The 25,311-nt window shown below is 40.7% G+C and overlaps 1 protein-coding gene across 17 annotated transcripts in view; it reads left to right on the top strand.

The window, feature by feature from the left end:
• Nucleotides 1-25,311, top strand: part of neo1a (neogenin 1a) — a 292,258-nt gene that overhangs the window by 166,865 nt on the left and 100,082 nt on the right. For all 17 annotated transcript variants that reach the window (XM_074621883.1, XM_074621798.1, XM_074621857.1 and 14 more), the window contains one exon: nucleotides 23,979-24,254. In XM_074621883.1, coding sequence (XP_074477984.1) covers nucleotides 23,979-24,254 — 276 coding nt within the window. The remainder of the gene's footprint in view (nucleotides 1-23,978; nucleotides 24,255-25,311) is intronic.

The raw sequence follows: 25,311 nt of genomic DNA on the forward strand, positions 1-25,311 counted from the left end.
CAAAGACTCCCGACTACAAGACAGCAAGTTGTCTAGTGTGAACATTACGGAGATCTGATGACTTTGAAAGGCGCGTAGTGTGAACTTAGCTTAAGAAAGACGTGGAATTGGGTGTGTGTGCCAGGACAGCTTCATCGTTAATGTAGCCGTTAAAGCGAGGCTGGGTAATGTATTTTAGAAACATTTTTGTTATATTTGTTGACATTCTCATTACATCCCGACAGCAATCAATAAATCAAACACTGATAAAAATCTGGTGTCTGTAGTTGTTGCAGGACTCTAAATAAGCCCTTTCAATCATTTTATCTGGCCCAAGTGAAATGACAAACCAATGATGTCTCGGTACATCCACTTCTAGCTACTTTCATAGGAAAACAGTTAGCAACACAGGGCTGGGTTTATCTGTTGGATGATTTTTAAAATCTAGTGTACTCTTTTTTTTTTTTTTTCAATGTTACCTACCCAAGCTTTAAGTGGATACAGACAGGAAACATGCTAATTCCTCATTAAATGAATTCTTTATCCCTGTTATATGTAGTGCAAACATGTCTTCAGAGGCTGTTAGATACAGATGGAGTTTGCTACTGTGCCTGTGCCACAACATTATGCACAGCTGCTCAGAGAGTGTTTGAAAAAAAACTCCAAATACCTGGGGACATTTTCTTCACTACAATGAAGCTGCATTTAGAATTTCAAATTAAAGTGTACTGTCCAATTGAACTCAGACCATTTTCAGCCGGTTTCTGCACTCTGCTTTAGCTGGTGCAATTACTGTGTTCTAATGAGAGTGATAATTGACTGCTGCAGTCAGCTGAAGATAAACTCGTGCATAATGACTTCCCCAACTCGCTTTACTCATCTGCGTTTTCGAGCCCAGTGCTCCCCATGCTGCACCTCAACTCCCCCGCTACCTGAACTTCTATTTTCTACCGCATCTCCCAATATGTGTAAGGCATCTGCACTTCAGTGATGATTCTTCAAAGCTCAGGGCGCTCACAACCTCAGAGATCTCCCTTAAATGCTTGCTCTCGTTTTCACTTCGGACCCGAAGGATAGAATCATGGCGTCAGGATGAATTTGGCTGCTAGCGAGACATGTTAATCAGCTTGAGTGTTTTGTCTTTTATAGATGCCTTGCTACCATCTGCTCTAAAATACCTACTTGTACGTGAGTAGCATAATTTTAGGATCTTTGAATTGCTCTTCAACCGCTACAGTTGTATGTGGGATTTACTGCAAATGTATGTCAAAGCCTCCTGAGACTGAACTTGACACATTACCCAGATTTTCAAATGTGGTGTTTGTCATGTTAAATAGCACATCAGAAGATATCCTTTACGGCAATCAAGTGGAATAAACAATCAGGACTTCACATTAAGCCTGCATGGTGTTGGAAATAAACACACAAATCAGCATTTGCTACTTGCAACACTTTGAAATGAAGCAATTAGTCAGAGCTGCACTGCGACACAACTAAACCTGAATTCCTCCACAAGCTTTCCTATCTACAGTGCCTGGATTAGTGTCATGAGCACAGACAACATGGTAGTAATGCTGCTTGTGTGCTCGTGTTTTGGCAGGGACCTTGAATGTGATGTTCACTAAATCAGTAGCTCTGCTTTAAAAAGAACATGAGGCTAAAACAGATGTAGTTTCCGCTGCAGCAAGCAGATCTTACCAAACAAATTACTTCTACCAATTTGTTTTAATTCTGAACTTTTGGTTCATTTAATTTTGGGATGGTGGGATGGTTGGGTTTTGTGTGTCAGCAGTGTACCGTTCTGGATTGCCAGTAATTGCTTTAAAGGAAAAAGAGTCTATGTTTTTCCAGTAGCGTTTGCCAATCCACATTTTGTCCACTTTTTGTTTTGTTCGCTTGACGTAGTTGAGTCGGATTAAACCAGATCCAGGTTGTATCATCACACATGCAAGCCTCCATCCCCAAAGTCAGAGTGCAGAGGGGAATTCAGCAGATGGAGTGCGTAGCACAATGCACTAATATTAATATACCAAACAAGTGGACAAAATACTGTCAGAAACTGTCAATTACAGAAAAGAAGCTTTCTAATTCCACAAGCCAAGGTGTATTACTCAGTCCTACCCTGAGGATATGAGGTGGATTTTGACACTTAAGTCAAAAAACAGCTGCTTTGTGTGAGGAGTTTTACCACCTGGGGAGCGCCTCATTCAAAGCAGTGAAAAGTTTTTTGGAGCGGACAATCCATCACTCTTGCAGTTTCTGTGAATCTGCATAAAAAAGAGGCCAGACGGCACTTGAGAGCATTTTGTTTATCCTCCCCTCCCTCATTGACATTCACTGTCCATGTCTCCTTCCTCGTGGTTCTCCAGATAAAGACACCTACGCAGTTACGGCCCTGTGTGCTCATCTGCATCGCCCTTTCATCTCCCAGTGCCCGTCCGACTGAGCATGCACGAGGCAGTTTGGGGTTTTCATATTAAAACGCCCCCATGTTTCAAAGCTAAATTGGGCTTCATAGAGCTTTTGAAACCTGAACGTTTTTTTTTTTTTTGATGGCTCCCCATGCCGCGGGGAAATCTTTTCAAACGCACCTCTGTATTTATCAGACATACAGGGCTGGGCAGAAAAAGTGAGACCGAAAGTTTTCATTCCAGATTGATTCGGTCCAGCTGGCCATGAGTTTTGATATTCAAGGCCACTTGTCTTGACACCTGCTCTTTGGAAATATTACACAGAGAATAGCTTCAGCATTCTGATACTGATGTTCTCATCTCACCTTAACCCTACACCTGTTTTCGTCACTAGATGATAAGCATATCGTATATTTTTTTTGCGTGATCTCCTTTGAAAGATTTCGCGAGTAAAATGTGTGATCTCAGGGTGACAAAAGGGATTTCATTTTGCTACTCGAGGTAAATAAAATATGTTTGAAATGCATATTTTACTGTGCTCGCCTTGTGCTGAAGGTGCAGAAATCCGGTGCAACCGTGAGTGTTTCATTGCATATTCTGCACTGAAAGAACACCTCGCCTTGGGCACAGATGGAGTGTACTGAAGAAACCAAAGTGCGAAGTGCTTCGTTGGTGAGCATCTTGGTTTCTTATGCTTCAGAGACCAACGTTATTTATGGATTGACTCTTTTTTTTGCGCCATCTGAGCAGGTTTCCGTTGGCATTGATGGTATTACGATGGCAGCGGAGAGGTGGATCTTTAACTGAAAGGGGGCACCCTCGAGGTGTGAGAGGTGACACCTCGAAAAGCATTTATCTGCGCTTCCTCTCAGTTCATATCCCACGCTCTGGAGAAAGTGGAACCCAGTCAGCCGGAAGACAGAGTGCTTCTTTATGCTGGTGGAAAAATAGGAAGAACTACCACCGTGTTTCCCCCATTTCCCTTAATTATGGTAGATTCATTGATGTTTTTTCTTTAGTGACAAACTAAGAGGTTTTATCCCGGGGACTTGCATTTTGCTTGACGCTCCTTAATGGAAAGTTCATTTGCATTTATTTTGTTGCTTTAAGCCAAAAACAGACATTCCTCACTCAGTGCCAATCAGAGCTAACGTGAAGGGGGGGGAGAGGGGGTCTTGAGGGTGCAGGATGGATGTTTGGTGCTTGCCAAGTATTTCTATGCATTCTGCAGAGCGATGGAGATGAAAATAAAAGGTGGGAATGAATGGAGCACCGTACATTTTCTTCATCTGGAATAAAGACTGTTTGGGGAGCTGTTGGAGCCTGTTCAGGCCTGCTTGAACACAGACTCGGTGTTAATATGCAGGGGCATGACATGTGTGATGCAGGCTAGACTTGTGTGAGCAAGAGCGAAGTGTGAAAAAGGAGAACGTGTGATAAACAAGGGAGATGGAAAGCAGGAAAGTGATATGTCGTTTCAGTGAGCGATTCAGCTATGCAGGAAACAAAGAAACTATGAAAGTGTTCATGAGTGTGTGTATGTGTCCTGAACTCTGTGTGCCCTGGTGAGGGCGTTCAGACTTCTCATCTCGACACCGTGCAGCGCCTTCACACTCGGTGGTTGCATGCTGCGCTCGCACATGCATGATATCAGGGATGTGTAGAGGTGTTTGACTCACCGAGTTGAGTCTGATGAGGCTTGATTGATGATTTAAAAACATAAAATAAAGGAAAGGCTTGCAGTGTTCAAGTAGAGGCTCCCTGCTGTTAGTGTTGATGTGCGGTATTATGGAATTGTACAGCTGATTACATCCTGCTGTATCATAGAGTAGAGTAAAGCTTTATTGGTTGTGAGGAGCAATTTGGCTGACAGACAACAGTCAATAATAGTAAGTATGAAAATGATTAGGGCTGCAAATCGATTAAAATAGTTAATCGTAATTAATCGCACATTTTTCATCTATTCAAAATGTACCTTAGAGGGAGATTTGTCAAGTATTTAATACTCTTATCAACATGGGAGTGGGCAAATATGCTGCTTTCTACAAATGTATGTATATAAATCAATTAGCAACACAAAACAATGACAAATATTGTCCAGAAACCCTCTCAGGTACTGCATTTAGCATAAAACATATGCTCAAATCATAACATGGCAAACTGCAGCCCAACAGACAACAACAGCTGTCAGTGTGTCAGTGTACTGACTTGACTATGACTTGCCCCAAACTGCATGTGATTATCATAAAGTGGGCATGTCTGTAAAGGGGAGACTCGTGGGTACCCATAGAACCCATTTTCAATCACATATTTTGAGGTCAGAAGTCAAGGGACCCTTTTGAAAATTGGAAAAAATGTTTGGAACCAGTGGATTTCTTAGGTTTTCTAGCTTCATATAATGTCAGTAGCTTCACTCTAGCTTTAAAACTGATTCTGCTACAACCTAAAATCGCAAGTTGCATTAATGCGTTAAAATGAATTTGCGTTAATTATCCCGTTAACTTTGACAGCCCTAAAAATTATACAAAAATGGATAAAAACGGCAATCAATGCAATACATACATAAATAAACACAAATACACAAGTTAACTGTAACGTCACTGTTCATCAGAGAAAGCAGCGAAAGAGAAGAAGCCAGAAAACGGGGCACCGTAACACATCCACAGCTAGTAACAGGTCATTTAAAAAGCCAGCAGCTGATGGAAATAAAAGACCTAATGTATCTGTTTGTGTCACCTCTCGGGAGCTAAAACCCCCGCCTCGATGGAAGCAAATTCAACTCACTGTGTAGAGGGTGCGGGGGAGTCCAGTAAAGATGATCTGCTGAGATTTCTGTGTGGCTTTGACTTGATACAAGAAGGCAAAGATCATTTAGATATACACCGGTGTCTTTAAAGCACACATTCACAATGTTTCACAGCAAGTTTTTGTTTTTCATACTGACATTACCAAAACCGACACAATCGTAGCATAACTGTTACAGCTGTCTCTGTAAAGGAACACTTTTAACGTTCAAACCTTTGAGCTTCCTTTAAGAAAAAACATCTTTGGTTTCAGCGAAGATATATGTGTTTGGGAAGTAGCGAGCATATGACTGGATAAATGAGACTTAGATTATGCTGCAGGAGTCGTGTGAGAGTTGGATGTTTTGATATAGTTTTGCTGTTGTTAAACGCAGCTCCCCATTTACTTCAATCCATCAAGACTTTTCTCCGTTAATGGATTCTTCATTCACCGTGAGGCAGGTTTTCTTGAAGAAGTCAAGGTAACACGGGGTGAGTAACTGATATACAAATGATCATGTCGTGGGTTAAGGAGTGTTCCTTTAAGAACATACCTGTCTTAATGATAAGTCTGACAGTAGGTTGTCTAGGACTGCAAGACAAATAAAAGCTGGAAACGGGCTCTGCCCTGAAGAGAACCTGTGGAAGATGAAAGAGCACCAGACAGAGAACACTCTCATCTTCCTCAGTAACAGAGTGGGATGCTGTGTGTGTGTGTGTGTGTGTGTGTGTGTGAATAAACAATAGGGGAGATACTTATCGCTGACCTTGGAGCACAAGTTATTTTACAGCTTGGAGAAACACACTCACACACACACACACACACACGCACACACGCACAGAGGCGGACGAGGCAAAACAGCACTTCTACAACAGCATGTTTTTTTATTGCACACACACTGCCAACACTTTTATCCTCCCTCCGCCTCACCTTTCAGCTTCCTTGCACCCCAGTGCTGCATTTTAACTCTCAGGTCTCCGTTCCTGTTACATTTACAGGGAACACACAGCGAGCCTGGATTCAGCTATTGCATCAAAGCATTTGTCTTTGATGTCGGGGTATATATGTATTAAATCTTTCTTGAGGCAAAGGGGATTGTGCAGCCTTTGCGCTTAAAGGACAGAAACATGCCAACCAATTTGTATCGGTGAAATATGGATTACACAAACACACATCTTATTGTGGGCTTTTGGATGGTTCATTTTCCATGTCGGCCAACACAATGTGAAGGCACACAAATGCTCACATTATATACAATCGAGACTCACCAGAGGTTGGTTTTGTTCAGAGGCATTCAGCATAGCATCTGCTCCGTTTTTGAAGGCAAAGCACTGCAGATGGACTGGAGTAATTGCTAATGCCACACTGTCAGACCATCCAGGTGTTCTGGAGATCTGCTGCATCCTTTTCCATTAGGGTTGAGTGATTGATTAGATTGCCTTCATTGTTACTTTGTCTTCCTCACTATCCCTGATATGATCATTCCAACACCTCTGCTTTGTTTTTCCTCTGTGTGCTATTTGGAAAAAGGCCACTAAAGCACATTTGCCTTCATTAAATACATCCACTTCATATTTTAATTAACCACAATAAATAAACAGGCTACCTATTAGTAGTGTGTATAGAGTCGGCCGCTGAGGGTATGAATGCTGCTGTATGATTCTCAATCAAATACGAATCCTCCCGCAGCCTGTTTGATATGTACGGTGTGTTTTCACACTGTTTGATGTCTGTGTTGGCTGCCGTTTGCTTAATCTGTATTGTACATGGCATCTGCATCTTACCAGACATGGCTAATGAACTTTGAAACTGTGTTGTGTTTCGTGTCTTCATGGAGGGATCGGTCTTCTCATCATGTCGGATCCCCTCGCTGAAATATGAGCGGCTCTGCTTGTCCTGTTTATTGAGGCTCACTGGAGCATCTCAGAGAGATGTTTACATGAATTTGGAAAAGAGAGAGAAAAACAATCCAAACAGATTTCTGATGTTTCAGCTCTTGACAGGCGCAAACAATCAGCCGTTTTTCACTGACAATGAAAATTCAAGTGTATAAACTTGGATTATTATTATCCAACTAATACAGCCTTTTTTAGTCCTTCAATTTGTTTTTATTTATGTTTTCTTAAATTTCAGCTCCTCAGACTTAATGAAACCAGACAATCTGTCACTCAGCTGTCCAAGTCTATTTTCCATTTTCTTCATTAAACTTGAACCCGTCACCGTTATATTGATCCTAAATTTAAACTCATTATTTGCCCACAAAATAAACATTCATATTTTTGTTCTTGAATCCCAAATTAGTGCGATAGATGTTGTGTTTGTATGGTGTAGAGTAGGGCTGCACAATTAACCCTCTGAGACCATCCATAGACCCGTTTTTTTGTCTTTTTTAGGGCGGGACAGGGTCTTTAGGGGGAGAAAGCAGGTCTTGCCAAAATTTTGCCTAACTTTGGAACGTTATTTAACCTCCTTTCCGACGCGCTGGCATGACATGGTTGGTACCAATGGACTCCTTAGGTTTTTTAGTTTCATATATCTGTAGTCGTTCTCAAAATTTTATCTAAATCGCAATATGGCCTCCTGCAATTTTTCAAATCGCAGGAGGTGCAATATTTGTTAAAGGTGAAAAATACCATTTTAAACAGACTTAAGATAACCTCTTTGTTTGGTACAGATCCCCACAAATGGGGAATGTGTATATGTATATATTGAATATGTTTTTCAATGATAATGAGAATAATTCTGTAAAAATGATCATTTCCTCTAATATAGCAAATCATACCACAATTGCAATATCAGTCACAATAATCGCAATTAGATATTTTTTCAAAATCGTTCAGCCCTATTGTGGAGGCGGGGATGTCGGGCTTCTAACTGACGTTAATTTGCCACGCCATCACACCTCTCGACGAGGTAAACGATGATGAATGCCCGCGGCCATGTTGAGTGACATCATCACCGTGCACTACATCTGCGTCTTCAGAAACATCTGCTGCTCCCAAGCTGCCAGTCCCATACTCATACACATGTATACATACTGACAGAAATGCACACATAGTTCCTATTTGCTCCTCTTGTAAGAATAGTGGTTCGTCGAGAAAAACCCATCCATCTCCTGATAGATTGTCAGCAGCCATCTTGCCTGCCTCTACACATTGAAAGACAATTCCCCTTCAAGTTCAGGACTCAAGCTGATGCTTTGAGCAGCACGGTTGACTCTCCTGAGCTCGCCTCATTGTGTCTGCGGCGCATTTCATTATCAACAACGCTACAAAAACCCATCCTGGTATTTCCCAAATAGCAGCTGCAGATACTTCACACTGTAATGCGTTACTATTTGTGCAAATATGTATGCACGTATGTAACAATCCTCTTTAAACACAGCTCACTTCTAATCTCACTGATGCAGGAAATGCTTTTTGTTCTACCTTAGCTTCACTGGGGTGTAATTTAAAGCACACACCCACACACTGTTTTAAAGATAAGTGCTAAATTATACCGAAGAATAAGTCTGCTCAGTGCTTGTGTGTAGTGTTTGACACATTTGCATTTTGCTCCCATAGCTCAATGCAAAAGAGGAGAGTTTTCTGAAAAACGGTGTGCTCTTTCATCATCGGCTGTGATGATAAACTACAGGTCAGCCTTTTTTAAATAAATAGGTATCCTTAATAATATCAGTGTTGGTAAAATAAGGTGGTTTGCTGTGGAATATTGAGGGAATTCAAAAGGTGAATGCTGCGGTTCTAGTTTTTCTTTGGACATTGCATTACTTGTCTACAACGCCGTCCAGAGGCTCTCCTTTTCTCTGCCCCTCTATTCATCATTTCTGCTGAGGAAGATGCTCCATTTTCTCCTGGCCCCATCCTCCATCCATCTCATTTCCCCCGCTAGCTGCTCTTGCAGCGCTGGAGCATAAACAGAGCAACAGGGCCGCCGATAGCATCTACAGATGTGCCGCCAACATCCCCAGATAAGAACCAGCAGCAGCATGCCCCTCTCTAGCAAACAATAGAGCTCCCACTGAAATGTGTGGCGGGGAAGATGGAGAGGAAAGAGGGGAGGGGTGATAGGAATGGGTGGGAACTGAATGAATGCGACCGGGAGAGTGATGCAGGGAACGAGACGGAGACAGCACAGTGGCAGGGAAGAGGCTTGGATGGGAGGGAGGGAGTGAAGGAGAGAGAGGTTATCCCTTCAGCTCGTATCTATGTGTCCATCAACGGCAGGACAGGGGTGTGTTTGGCTCCTTTATCTGGATGGCCTGTTGAGCTAGCGGAGGGGGCCCTTCATTCCAGAGGAGGGGGGCGTCGCTCGCGGCTTTAAGGAAACAAGCACTTGACGAAAGACACGAGGACAGGCCAGTGATACAGTGCTCTTTGTGGCACCCGTGTTGGCTTTGACTGACATCTCCCTCATAACACCACACGTGACTCGTCTGACATTGGAGGCGGCTCGGTTGAGCTCCTCTCTTAACTCCTCCTCCCCTCGTCTCTCTGATAAGGCAGCGAGGGGGGAAAAGGGGGGAAGGTGAGACTGAAAAAGAGCAAAGGGATGTACGGTCGTGGTGCCAACACATTCATCTGCGCTCGGGTAATGGGAGCAGCCGCTGCCACGGTCTCCCGTGGCAACGACCTCTGCAGAAGGTTAGCTTCAAAATGGGCCGAGAATGAGCTAAATTCCCAGTGATAAAATAAGACACCTTAACATGATTAAGGGCCCTAATGCAATCACTGTTGTTTCAGCTATCAATTACCTGTAATGAAAAAGGGCTCGTTTCTCGAGGTTCTATAGGGAGTCAGCTTGGCTGGAGGTCTAACTGTGAACAGGTGAAACGCACATGGGAAGCAGAGGAGACATGTTATACCCTGGAAGGAAAGATTAAACACTTGACATGCTGACTCACATACTGAGGCAGAATTAGTCCAACATGGACACATTGTCACATCCCTCAGCAGACAACTCAAAGTATGCGTTGTATTAAACCTAAAGTACAAACATTCCACCAGAGTTGATTACAGTTGAACAATTAGTATGTTAATTGATTAGTTGATAGACAGAAAATTAATCAGCAATTATTTTGATAATCAATTTAGAGTTGCAACAATTAGTTGTCAACTATTAAATTAATCACCAACTATTTTGATAGAAAATTACTCAAACTGATTAATTGAATAAGAAAAAAAAGTCAACATTTTTGAATTCACTGATTCCAGCTTTCTTTAGTAGTAAACTGAATGCCATGTAAACTGAATATCTTTGAGGACGTCATCTTGGGCTTTAGGAAACACTGATTTTTTTTAATTATAATTATTTTGTAGACTAAACAACAGTAATCAATTAATTGAGAAAATAATCAACACATTAATCAATGAAAATGAAAATAATGGTCAGCCCTAAATCAATAAATTATTTGTAATTTTTCAAGCCAAAAACAAAATCAAACATTAGCTGGTTCCATCTTCTAAAATGTGATGATTTGCTGCTTTTCTTTGTCTTACGTGATAATAAAGTTAATATCTTTGGGTTTTCCAATTCAAGGACGTCACCTTGAGCTTTGGGAAACTTTGTTTGGTCATTTTTCACAATTTTCTAACATTAATCAACGAATTAAGAGAATATTCTGCAGATTAGTTGAAAATGAAAATAATAATTAGTAGCAGCCGTAAATCCCAGCTACTTATTAATTTGCAAAAAGCTAAAAAAACAAACAAACAAATTATCTGCAAGGCCATGCACAGCGAGGTTCTCAAAAGCTGACAGATGACCCCGCTGTGTGGGTTTCTGGCCGGATGGCTCGTAACGACTATTGACAGTTTTTGTCTGCGTGGAGACGAGAGGACAGAAAACCGTCCAATTTGCATTTCAGGTTTCATGGTTTTACTTGTTGCAACAGGCACATTTATACATAATTGGTGTAGTTTGATTAAAGCTCTTTAGTAAATAATAAGTAGCTTTGGGCGATACGTAATGTGACATAAATTCAAATCAATGAGCAGCACTGCTTTAGGCAATACTGGATTTTCATATAGTTTTCATGGACTTGATTAAGTGCTGTATTGTATCTTGATTTGTCAGGTATTTAATTTACTCTCTGGCTATTTTATCCATAAGCAGTCTCTCAACTGAGAAATTTACGACACATGATATACAGTACAGTATATGTATCTCAATCAATCACACTATCATATTACATATCACAGCTGTGACTTGACTTGGACGCATGAGACTTGACTTGACTTGAGACTTGAAGGCAAAAAGCTGAGGAGACTTGAGTTTGTGACCCATAAATATTGAAAATACTATATTGTGTGTAGTTTTTCCTTTTGGATCTCTGCCAAACTGCCATGAATTATTAATAACATAACCAGGATGTGCGCGACATCTCCATAACCTAATGTACACTTCCAGTTGCAGCTACTGGCACCAGAATAAAATGGAGAAAACTCTTATTCTTCATTCATTTGTTATTATTAGTCTCTACACGAGTAGCTCAATAGTTTCCAATCTTCTCCAGCATATCACCTATTATCCTGCCTGCAGCAGTGAAAATTATTCCAACCCTGAAATCACGTATTTAGAATCACGTGCTAGATCCTGCTTCTAGTTATCAAAAGAGCTATTTTTTTTTTTATCATTTGCCTATTGTATTAATGATAGAAATAACCATTTTTTTTGTTAGTTGACTTGAATACAGAACGATATGTCTGTGTGCGTCCAGCTATTTACGATCAGGGCTTTGGGTTTATGGAAGTGTTTTTGTCCATCATGGTACAAGACTGTATGGCCTTCCATCTAAACTAACATTTGTAATACCAATTCAAGAGTCTGAGGTTACTTCATGTCCTTCTATAAATCTGTATTCTTCAGATATTTGAAATTAAAGCCTTACGTGTGTGGGTCATTGGTTCAGTTGTATGGATTCAGCACAGCCATCATCAAGGACAGTGCTCCACATTATACTGTAAAGATATTCATTTACCTTGAAACATATAAGGACGTCTCAACATAAAGATTCAGTATTCTCATAAAGACTTAATGACTTGGAAGGAAGATGTTTTCCATTTGGCCTGATCCTGATAATGATCATTCCTCACACAAATGAACTCTCTGAAAATTATTTATATTAAATACATTTTACTACTACACATGATATACTGTCGGTCAGTGGTTCCCAACCTGGGGTCCGGGCCTCCCTTAGGGGGGCCCCAGGATTTGTCAGCTCTGAGGTTGTCAACATTCGATTTGCAAATGTATAACTAAAATCATTATAACACTTTTACTGGAAAAGTCTGTAAATAAAACAATTTTAAAAAAATGTATTCCATTTGCTACTTGGTAGGCCACATTCTGTTTAAACCCAGTATTTGTGTGCCGTTGCAGATAAAGATCAGGCTATAGGCTTCTAATATCATTAGTTTTATACTATTTGTAGAATTAGATTCCAGTGGTGGTTGTGTAGGATTGTTTCCAACTCATGTTATCCAAACATTTCCAACAACTACAGAGCATCCAAATGTTAAACTTTATTGAAAAAAGATAAATGTAATCATTTAAAAAAACCACATGTTTTTATCTGACAAAATATTCTGCTTCAATCCATATTTGTTGGCGTTTAGCCTTTGAAACTTTGGTCAAAAACCTATTTGATCTCCCGCTTGCCGCATTCAAAGGGAGGCAGCACCTGTATTAAGGTTAAGGGGCGGTCTAGCTGCAATCTAACAGCATCATCAATTACATTTATTTAACCACTATAACAAAAAAATATATTTCAGCTTTACTTAGATACAAGGAAAATTGGTTGGAACCAATGATATAGATGGTAGACAGACATGTATTTAAAATGATACAGTCTATATATTGATTTGCCCGTTGTCTCAGTTAGGGGCCGTACACATGCCGTGTCTAAAACGCGTGGAAATGCAAGCTATGGCACTTTTTTTGTGTGCTTGGGAGGTTGTGCTCTTGTCGCGCCTGCCGTTACTAAGCAACCAAAACCTGCGTGCTGAGATGACGAAGATGATGAAGTCGCGAAAAGGAAGCAGGAAGCCTCACTGACTAAACTGAACACAATCAAAACAAAGATAAATGCTTTTTTAGCACCATAAATTCACCACAGTATTGATTTCTCTGTGTCAGTTTGGGCTGACCTTTGAACCGGATGTTGTGAGGTCCTCAGACAGAGAGGGTGAAATAGTAAAATAGTCTGTGGGACGGATCATAAAGCTCTGGGTAGTCCTGCTCTAAAATGATTTACCTCTCCTCCATACAGTATCTTTACCGTAGACTGATATCTGCAGAAGAAATAAAAGATATCTGCCAGCTATCATTGGTTGTTCCTCGTCACATGACGTGCGGTGTGCGCTGCAGCGTTCCAAAAGTTGGAAGCTTTATGGAACTGAAACAAACATTTTTGAAAAGGAAATCTGGATATTCCTGTCATTGATGTTACCATGACAACAACTGACCCAGCCCCGTCACATGTCCTTCTCCATCCATCACCATCCATGATCCTCCGTGTAGTCTCTCCTCTGTCTGTTACCACAACAGGCAATCAGGAGCTGTCAGAGAGCCAACTGTGTTTCATCCTGATGTGTCATTTCCCATCTCGACACTATTGATTGTGATTTTAATGTAGACTTTTTACTAACGTATGCAAGTAGAAAAGAAATTCAGCGATCAAACGAGCAACTTAACATGCACGATGGAGAGGCAGTTTGTTTAGAGGGGACGTTTTACACTGACTGTCCTCTAAAGTGCATGTTATACTGCCTATCTTCCTGAGCGTTGTTGTAAACACAAAGCAAGAAATGGCCTCTGTGAAGAGTGAGAAATGTAGTAATCAGGCGGAGGTGACTTCTCCTCGCCTCGGTTGTACTCTAAACAGCAGCTGCGCCTCGGGGCCCATCCGTTGATCGTCATAAATGTTTAGAAGGGCGTTCTTTTGCGCAACATCTGGTCTGCACCCAGAGTGGTTTAGCAGCTAAAAATATCCCACCCCTGGCTAAGAGCTATCAGAGATGTTAAACCCTGCAGAGTTAGCTTAACATTAACTTAAAGGTGTCTGTCTGGCGGTGGATCAATGCCCTGAATATACTACTACTTCTTCTCAAACAGGCTTCAAATGGCATCTTTGTTTTCAACGAGGAAATAATTTTGTTTTTCTGACTGCCTCCTGCCACTATTGTCTTGAGGTTGTCATGTTGGAAATGTAACAATAGGCTGTTCTGCGACACCAGTTGTCTCCTCAGAGTTTCACTGACTGGATACAAGGTCAGGATATGCTCTTTCTGTCATCTCCTGCAGCCGAGAGCCATTTTTACAGCCCAGTAGATAAAATAAGAAGCCCTGTCTGAGGCTGACTCCTGTGGAACGCCACCCATCCATCTTCTGTCTGTCCTTCTGATGTGCGTTGCACAACACAAGCATTTATGTGTCAGGGAGTGTGTGTGCTTTTGCGGTTGCCATTGTTTTTTCTGCACGCATATAGAGTTCAAAAGCACTGATTCATTGTCACGTCACGGCTTTCCACTGATTGTTTCAGTGTGTCAAAGGGTTATTGGAGGGAGCTGCTCTATTTTTAGCTCGGTTGTAAACTGGTGTCATTGGTATATGTTTATTTTAACAGACAGTTGTTTGGAGCAGATGGAAACTGAACATATTTGATGAATGAAGGTTTAGTGAAGTTTTATGGTCCAACATAATTTCTGTTATGGCAGTCACTCCCCTGTCTCTCCTCCCTGTTGGTGAAAAAGACAAATATGCTGTGATGACACCGCCAGACTGTGCATTTCATCATTTCCTCAGTATGTCAGGCTTGTCAGGCTTCATGCATGATGAAGTACCTCAGTGACTTCTTTATTAGATTCCAACACACAGTCATTAATTAATCCTGTTTTCATTCTTGTCAATCGTGGGAGACCTCCCACCTGTCAGCCCCCGACAGGATGAAGGTTGCTGTTACTTTTTACCGTGGAGCGAGCGAACAACATCAGCAAACATGTTTTCAAAAAACTGACAGGACCTTCAAAGATGTTTCCCCCTCACTTCTCTTCACTTTGTTTAGTATGAAAGCAGTAAACTCATTGTACAGATTTAAACATGCAAGTATTTTTAGATGAACACCCACAGTCTTTCTCATAAATTGGTCGCTATGCATATCTTCCCCTATCATGCCATGCAAACTTTGTATTTAAACATTGAGGTTTTCTTTGTGAAATACTTCAATCAGCCCCATTTTTTTGACTACATCCCATGTTCATATTAAAACCCCAAAAAGCAAAAGCAAACTCCGTCTTGGCGTAGGATTTAAAGAATTCATGCTGTGGTTTTCATGCAACATGCAGAGCCACTTAAGAACGTAACTAAAGCACCACCCGTCGAAGCTCAATTTCACAATGATCTAGGCTGCATTAGAGAGATAGAATAATCTGTTTTTTCTGTGTGCCATAACCCCTGAAGTGGCTTTATTCAGAGTGATATCGGGTGGCGAACAATGTTGTCTTTATGATGTTTGGAGGCAATGCGTTTGAGTGGATTTTGCTATACAATGCAATTACAGTTTGATAACAGATGGAGGAGAAATGTAAGCATCTGTGTCTTATGCAACTGATTGTTGTTTACTGCCCGTCTCATGCACACACAGAGTGCATTAATGTATTAATAATCACACATAACCAATGCGTTACCGATGGGAAATTGACTTTCTTTCGCGTTAAACCCTCTGAACATTTTGGCCCAGCAGTACTTTCTCAGAAACCCAGAAGGAATCGCCCCGCTGCCTTTTTAATCCAATCTTAAAAGTAAAACGTAAGCCTTGAAATTGGATGCATAACACTCAAATAAGTGAAATGTCTAATTTTTTTTAAAGCTTTAATCTAGCATTAAAACATTTCCGAAGAAAAATATGACATGAAATCCTTCCAACTTGTACAGAAGAAGTCGAAATATAAACATTTTTTCTATATCTTCAAATGGTACTGATTTACCAATTCATACGTTCACCTGTACAAGCTAACACAATCCCAACACAATAGCCCCGCAATGGATCCTACCGCAGTGCAGTTTGTAATATTCAGTGTTTGTTGACACTGTTTGAGAGGTGTTGATGTAACTCTCTGGTCTTTTTTTTGTTTTTATTTTGTTGTATTTGACTGCACTGTAATGAATAATTCACACATGAGGAGTACAGAATGTAAGAAAAACAGTGCATTCCAATACATCACCAACTTCTCCACTATTAAAGTTCAAAACTTACCACAGAATTAAATGAAGAGCTCTTTTACACAGAGCCAACAACATTTTAAGCTTTTTAAAGGTAGGATGTATTGCAGTAGTTGTGACTAGGGATGTCAACAGAACTATACTTACTTACTAGAGCAATATTTCGGTACCAAGTTGATACCAAAATTCTGAAAACATGACGGTGATTGTTTTTCTACAGTACCCTAGGTACCGTCAGGGATCGAGAGTAACGTCGTCCCGGGGACGATAGAAAATATGTCTGGGACGCAGTAAACTCACTATCGACAAGAGTTAACGTTAGCTGTTTGCAGCCTGAAAGCAGCACAGTCCTGCACGAAGCAAACAGCTAACGTTACGGGAGGTGCAATTGAATGACATTATGATGCGTTCTACTCAGTAAAGATGAGTATTGGGCGAAGGTAAATTTTAACGTTATCATGATGTGTTCAAATGTAATCTTTTAAAATGTAGTTTTTGGCGAGAAACTTAAATAAATCCAGTTTTTTGAAGGAGATGTTTTCACAGCAATATAAAATAGATATTAGAGAGGGAATTATGACCTGTTTTAAGTTCCTAAAATAAACTACTATGCAAACAGTAACAAAGGAGTGTATGTTGAAGTACATGGGATTTATTATTCCACTTTTGTTTTTTACCGTGGTATCGAATTGGCATTGGTATCGACTAGTTAATTTCTGGTATCATGACATCCCTAGTTGTGACTGCATTGGATTGTATTAGATTGAGCAGGTGTACCTAATAAACTGGTGAACTCAGTGATATCTGCAACAACTTTCAAGAGTTCCCCTACGTGTTTGATTAAGTGGAGTTTTGTTTAAATTGCACATTTGAAAATCCTCTCAAAGTACAAAATATCAATAAAGCGAGAATGCTTTACTGTTTTACTGTAAGAGCATGATTTGCTGTAATGGAGGAGTCTTTAGAAATATTCTCCCCTGAAGCTCTGAAACCTTCAATTAGAGAATTAATGATCGCTTACACTGCAGCATGGCCTTAAAGGGAGCACGCACAGAAAGAGGCACTGAACTGAAGAAAGCACGTATTGTACAGGAGGATTTTACAGCAGGGAAATGCATTCACACCTCGCCTAAGCACACGCTTCTCAAAGCCAATACAGCCAATAGACATTATTGTCCTTTTTTTTAGTACTGCTTAATTACCCTGCCACTCCCCCATTCTCCAATCTCAGTCTCAGATTCTCATTGCCATTGATTGGATGTCTTCACACTCGGTGTAATTTGCTCTTCATCCGGGGGTTGGATCTAACACCTCGCTAACTGAAATTGGTCTTTTTTGGCTCAGCAGACTTGATTTGGCTCTGTCTGGTATTGAAATTCATAAAAGCAGCAACAATAGGATTGTGGTTGTTCTGTCTCTGTGTGCATGGGATTCCAAACTGTAATAGATGTGTCGATAAGGGAGGACAATAAAGGTGGAGCTAGTGAAGGTGTCATTAAAGGGAAACTCTGCTCCCTTCGGAGGGTCATACACTAGTAAATATCAATTTGTAACAGTCAGTGCATTCTAGGAATTATTCTGAGCTGAAGGGCTTTAATTTTCTTTTTTTAGTGTACCCACTTTCCTTCAACTTGACTTGTGTACTTCAATTTCAAGTATTGATTTCCCACATTTCCCAGAATGACTTTCACCATTCCCCGGAGAATGGGCGTGAACTTGTTGAATTCAGAGAGGGAGAAAGCGAGAGAGACGTAGTGGAAATAATAGCGTGATGAGAATGAGAGTCCCGGTTGTGGCTGTGTTGCATTCTGGTCGACTGGCTCTGCTGCTATCGGTGTAGAAACTGGGATCTCTGCCTCTTTTGTGGTGTATTTCTTCATTCTGATTGTTGCAAAATGTCAAATCTGGGGAGAATACTCTGCTCTTTGACTGTAAGGCACTAACGCTAAACTAAACATTTACTGCTGATTGAGCTCCCAATCTTCTGCTACAGAGCTCCATTGTACTGTAGACGTGCCTGATAAATCTCCAATAACTCTACTTTACGGGTCTTTATGTTTTCAGTGTTGCATTTAAGTTTCAAATAATTGATAGGTGTGCCAGCAGGGGGCGTTAGCCACAGCTGGAAAACAGCCCAAGTCAGTCCAGTCCTTAGAGTTGAGTAAGTTGCAGCATGCATGGTTTTAGTTAGTATCCCATAATGCCTGTAGGCAGGACTCGTCCAGCATGGGTACAATGTGTTTCTGTCTTTCTTACTCAAATTGACTTTTGAGAGCATTCACATATCACATTTTGTATATTTTATTTTGACTGCCAAATTGATAGTTCAAATAAAACTGCTGTTGTGCAATACCGTTTTTAAGTGGTTATCTCATCTAGCATTAGGAATTGAAGATATTGTTTTTTTCATCCGTTGATGCGTTAAGATTTGTGCATTTGAAGAATTACCATATAGACTGTTGCTTTAGCCCCGGGCCTCCAGCATTTCATTTGTTATTCTTCCTGTTTGTGAATACAGTTGTTGTTGTTTCAGAGATAAATGTGAACTGATTTGGACTGTTATGTTATACATGGATTTTATCATCATGCCTCTGAATCCTAATCTAGTCAGTTGGTAGAGGTATATGTAACAATAAATACTTACATGCATTGTATTAATGAATTAAACAACGCGTTAACGCAAATTCGTTTAACGCCACCAATATTTTTAACGCATTAACGTAACTTGTGATTTTTAGATTGTAGTTGTAGTTTTATAGCTAGAGTGAAGATACCGGCATCATATGAAAATAGAAAAACCTAAGGAATCCATTGGTATCTACCATGTCATACTAGCATGTCGGGAATGAGGTTAAATAACGCTCCAAACTTGCGCTAAATTTTGGCGAGAAAAATCTGGCATGGCCATATTCAGAGGGATCCCCTGAGCTCTGACCTCAAGATATGAATGAAAATGGGTTCTATGGGTACCCACGAGTCTCCCCTTTACAGACATGCCCACTTTATGATAATCACATGCAGTTTGGGGCAAGTCATAGTCAAGTCAGCACACTGACACACTGTTTTGTGTTGTTAATTGATTTCTAATAATAAATATATGCCCACTCTCATTTTGATAAGAGTATTAAATAGTTGACAAATCTCCCTTTAAGGTACATTTTGAGCAGATAAAAAATGTGCAATTAATTTGAGATAATCGCAATTAACTATTTTAATCAATTGGTAGCCCTAATACCAGTATTATTGGCCCTGATTAGTCAATCGGAGTCATTTCTATGCTATTAGGAAGTAAAGAATGAAAGCTTAGAATAAAAAGGCAAATGCCTGAGTGTCAGATGATGTACTACTCCAGTTAGATCTTATCTGTTTGTATGAACAGTTACGGTCTAAATGGAAAATATGAGCATGCTCCGATTTCTTTTTCTTTCTTTACATTCCAAATTTTCACAGTGGAAACTGGGTTATTTCATGTTGCCAGTCCAAACACAGCACTTTGTCAGGCTAGAACCATATAAGGAGGTATAGCCCTCTGGGCAGTTCCAAAATGTGAGCCAGTTTTTTTCTTTAATTACTTAAACCGACTGCTCGAAAATATGTAACATAGAGCTCTGTTGTATTTCTGATCCAAGGTTAAAGGCAGCCATTCTGCAGCCAGTTGCTAATTCAGTCGAATCTGGGGGGAGATCCTTAAAGCCTTCTGCATATTCCATTAAGCTGCTCATTGTTATTCTATACCTGATTTTAATTAAGAATAGTAGAAACCCAACTGTGTGATTTAAGTGCATGCGATGTTGCTCTGAGGCAGGGTAGACGGTCGTTACGCCTGTTCGCAGCTCTCTGCGGCACAATTCTTTTCTCGCGAATCTCCGTGCAATGATGGACATGTTCATTCATTAGCATTCATATGATTATAAGCTCTGCTGGCAAAGCCGAGCAGATGATGTAGGGTTTGGTGAATCTAACGAACCGCTCTTCACAAAGGAGGCATGCGGTGCCACTTCTTTCTAGGAAAATGTTGTTTGGAGGAACAATAAGATCAGCAGAGTCACATTTTTTTTTTATCATATTTATACTGTTTGTATAATGAGCAAAGAAACTGCTTACCCATTAGCATAAAACTCTCTCCATTATTGTGTTTTGACCTCAGAGACATTATAGCTCTCCTGCAATTGTTTGGCCTCATCACACTCTGGTATTAAGTGTTGAGATTGGCAGTACAGCACCTCTGTTCAATAGATGGTGCTGAGCAAGGGCGTGCAAAATGAAGCTCCCGTCCAGTCGATTTAAATGGAGAATTGTGATTAATTGGAATCGATAGTGTTAGCATCGACACTCACCACTTCCCATCCACACTACCCCGCCTTGACCCAGACTTAATGTGCTTATGTACACTTTAGCTAGTCCACATAACACACATGCATGAACTCACACACACATATTGGAGACATCATAATGTGAAGCATCCACTTCATTAACACTGGCTGCATCTTAAGTCTTTATGCCTGTGTGAGTTAGGATTCACACACACACATACACACACACCCTTAAGACACAGCAAACTGATGAACTCAGCCTGGAGATGTGATGAGGCTGGAGGAACAAAGGATTAGTCGATTGAGAGCTGAATGCTCAGCAGACTCACTGCAGACTCCTCTCAACAATCTGAGCTGAAGTTGTGAGGGTGTACAATGTTTTTCTCTCGTCTCTACAAATGTTCAGTCTTTGTGGAACCATACTCTCTTGTCATGTCTGCAGACGACTTTCCAGACTCTCTCCTGTGTCCTCTTCGGGCCAAATGTCAAGTCTCAAGCCGTTACACAAAGCTGCAGTTATATCTGGAGCTATTAGATCTGGAGCGCATTAACTCAGGCCAGCGTCCTCAACCCCATCTTTTGAAATGTCACTGCTCCGTGGGCTGAAGCCCTGCCCGAAGTTTAACGTTTCAGTTAAAGCAAGTCCATGCCTCTAGTTTGCTTGGAGGTGGTTATTGTGCTTTGTGCTTGATACATATGATTGCAAGGTAATGCTATTTTTGTGTCCATGAATAGACCAACAAATCCGCTTGTCTGTATGTTGAATTGGCCTTTTTATTAAATAGCAGCTACCAGCCACCCCACATCACCCACTTGCTTTCCAGAATGAACTAAAGTTAGCTAATATGTCACTCCTTAGCACAAAAACAATATAATGCCAAAGCTAAATAAAAAGGATGCTGAGGAACCTCTCCATTGAAGCTGAGAGACACATACACACACAAATATACAGTTACCCACTCACTGTAGTGACATGAAACTCTTAAAACATTGCCATGGCACACTGGTTAATACAGTATACTACCTAACAGATAAAATAATGTACATGTTAATATCATCAAGATAATGAAACTAATCAGCATAACTTGATAGGTAAAAGACCATCTGTGAGCATATATTAGCTTACAATTTATAGTGTACTGTTTCCTAAAAATTACGCTTCCATACTTTTCCAACAAAACTGCATTGTGAATTATGTTTTGAGGGAAACTTGTTGCGGATTACGTTTGTTTTGTGGAAGTCCGCCCAGGACGTCGGGATGGTGGATGGGTCAAACAAACACAGGGCTTTCACCCAGGAGACCGCTGTTCATGTCCTGCGTGAAACTAAAAGACAACGTTCACTTATTTTAAATTTACGTCCGTAGCTCAAATAACATAACAAACGTAGTCATTTTCAGCAATCTTACCATAATGATTTTTTTTAACTAAACCTAACCAAGTGGTTCTGTTACATTTTTAACTTAAACCAGGTGTTTAAAACTGTTAAAAACTGTGACCGTAATCCAGGAGAAAATACACTTTCCTCAAAATGTAATTAGTTGTATGGGAATGTAATTTTGTAGTGGACACGGTTGAAAAAAACAAGACATTCAGATTCAGTGAATTCATTATTCCAGTACACCGCCATCATCTACCTACCATTATATCCTCATAACTACAAAACATGCAGTGACATTTCTTCTTTCTTTTTTTTTTTTTTTACATTTAATCTATTTTTCTTGATAACTCTTCATTGAAAGCCTGATATCTATCCCAGAATCCCCCTTAACGTTGGCTAGACTGATTATTCACCCTGCACTACAGCTGCTAATCATCAAAACCATTTGATTCAGTGGGGTGCTTCAGTGACTCTAATCTAAATGATTCAGCTGAGGCTCTTTTTCCTACCCTGGTATGATTATACTACAGTAGGTGATTGGCAGCTCTGATACAAAAATATCAGTGCTGGAATCGGCTAAGCCCATATTAGCTGAACTATTGTGCTGAGATATACTCAGAGAAGCTGTGTGCGTTGGCCCGAGCCAGACGGGAATCTGTAGCTGTTGGGGCCTTATCTTAAAGTGTGATTTACCCTGGAGCCACTCTTGGCAGGGGATTTGAAGAGCTGTCTGTAGGTGAGAGAGGGCAGAGACGACAAATCATCACTCAGCGAGTCTTCAGCATCACTTCCTGTGTAAAAAAAACACAGTTACAGCAGGCAAACTTGCATTCATGAATAGATAAACACTGAAACAAGCCTCCTTTTTTCATCCTCAGTCACACATTTTTATCATTTCCCTCTCTCTCACACATTACCAAGGAGACCTAAAACTCAAGAGGCCCTCCATAGTGATAACACAGCATGATATTCTTTTTATTGTAGATGGAGTGGCCTTCTTACTTTTTTTAAAAAACAACTCTTCCGTCTTCACTAATAAACCCAAGAATACCATTTGCAGTTCACACATTGTAAGTTGTTTTTAATTGAAGCCATTGTTTGCGATTGTTTCGAACGCGGCCCGCGAGTGTTGGTTTCAGATCAATGGTTTCAGACGCAGGAAATAATTATTTTGCGTGGAGATGAAAGTCGGGGTACAGCAGCACAAACAGCCCGTGGATCCAGCCTTTTTTAATTAGTGCCGTGCGTCTCCTGCTCGGCGTGGCAAATTAACATCCACCATCGAGGATAAATGATTGTGCTACGCAACCGAGTGTGGGTGGTTGTGTGTTTGCATGAGGAGTCGTGTGTGCACGAGGTCGGGGTTGGGTGGGGGTTACATTTTTTGGCCTTTTCCACTCCTGAGAATCCATCCTGAATATGGATTGCAAGATGTCGCTTCTAGTATTCTCTTTCCAGCTCCAAAGATTAGACCAAATATACGTCTTGTCATAGTTTAAAACAGATTTTATAACTTCCCTAGCTGCTGTGTTAAAGGTCTAACATCAATCTGTTTGTTTTTCCAGCCTGGCTTCCTTTCAAATGTTATGAAAATAAATATAGTTGAATGTTACATTGAATGAATTTAAAACACAGTCTTAGCGGTAAAACTGTAATAGCTATTTTCTCAGAGTCAAATGCCACAATCGCATTGCTCATACCAAGAAGCTGATGAGAAAACACATTTTCTTTCTTCCTTTTAGACGTTTTAATGTCCGTATATGGAAGAACACTTGAGTTCTTCTTGTTTATGATCTTTATTTCTTAAGTGTTACAGAAATATTTATGATTCTGTTGATGTTGGAACTAGTGAGTGCTGGTTTTACATCCTTGTCTCGTCGCTGTCTTTCAGGGATGCCCAGGTTCGCCAGCCAGCCGTCGCCGGCCACTGTGCATCTAGGGAGCAACCAGGTGATGGCGTGTGAGGTCAACTCAGATCTGGTGCCCTTCACCAGGTGGGAGAAAGACCGCCTGCCGCTGGAGCTGAGCACCAGGCTGGTCCAGCTGCCCAGCGGAGCCCTGGTGATCAGCAACGCCTCGGAGGCAGACGCCGGCCTTTACCGCTGTCTGGTGGAAAACGTGGGGTCGTCCAAGTCCAGCGACGAAGCCCAGCTCCAGATACTGCCAGGTGATTTGAGGAAATAAAGTTTTTTCAGGCAACGGGTGAAATGTCATCCAGTGAGGATAGAGTGCTGCAGGAATGAGTCCTGAAACCCAGAAATGAGTTAACATTTTAGCGCCTCAGGTTCCCTCGCCTGGAAGTCAATGTTGTTTTTAAATTAGTTTTTACTTAGATGCCTGAAATAAGGTCTGTGGTTAACACAAGCTGAAGAGATTTTAATGTTTTGTTCTACGATATAAAATATGTTAGTAAAAAAAAAACAGATATTCGAATATGAAAATTAATATTTGATTATGAAAAAGCTAATTTTTAAACTGAAAACTCACGTTTTACATTGTGATATATACTGGAAATGACATACAACATAGCCAACAGCAAGTAGGAAGCATTCAGGAAATCTCCTGGTGATCTCCCTCCAGCCAGCTGTCACCTTATTAAGGTTTTTGTAGTGAAATGAAGAGGTATCGTATAGATAACTCCTCATTTCAACTTCACGAATCAGCCGTTGCTCGGCCATTGTGGTGCTTTCAAAGCGAGCAACAGGGAGAAATAGAAACAGGGCGTCCGACAAAAGTTCAGCTCAAAGCGGCACTGCGCAGCGCTGCGTCCATCGCGGCCAGTTAGGACACGGTGTCATGGACATAATGATCAAATAGATATTTGAATAGAAATCATTTTGGGCCAATTTTGACAGCTCTACTAACAAGTGGCTAAATGAGACTACTAAACGTCATCACGCCAAACACGTCCGCCTTTACAGCCTCGTTGTGTATACTCACGCTCATGCGACCGTGGAGTAGTTTGTCTATACGTGTAACGTTGGCTTTTTACTTCTGGCGATTGCATTCACGCTTCGAAAATCATAAAAGTGGTGACTATTTGTGAACATTACCTTGATGAACAAAACGTGTATCATAAATGTGCCACAGAGCTTAGTTTTTGCAATAATCCAAAACTCAATGGAAAAATCCCATTGACTTTTTGTCGAGGGAACCAGTGCGATGCTAACTTCCTGGTTGGCATGGTTGGCCTTATAAAAATACGTCATCCCTGCACCACTATA

Source organism: Sebastes fasciatus, chromosome 2, assembly GCF_043250625.1.
Source record: "Sebastes fasciatus isolate fSebFas1 chromosome 2, fSebFas1.pri, whole genome shotgun sequence".
Classification (NCBI taxonomy): Eukaryota; Metazoa; Chordata; class Actinopteri; order Perciformes; family Sebastidae; genus Sebastes; species Sebastes fasciatus.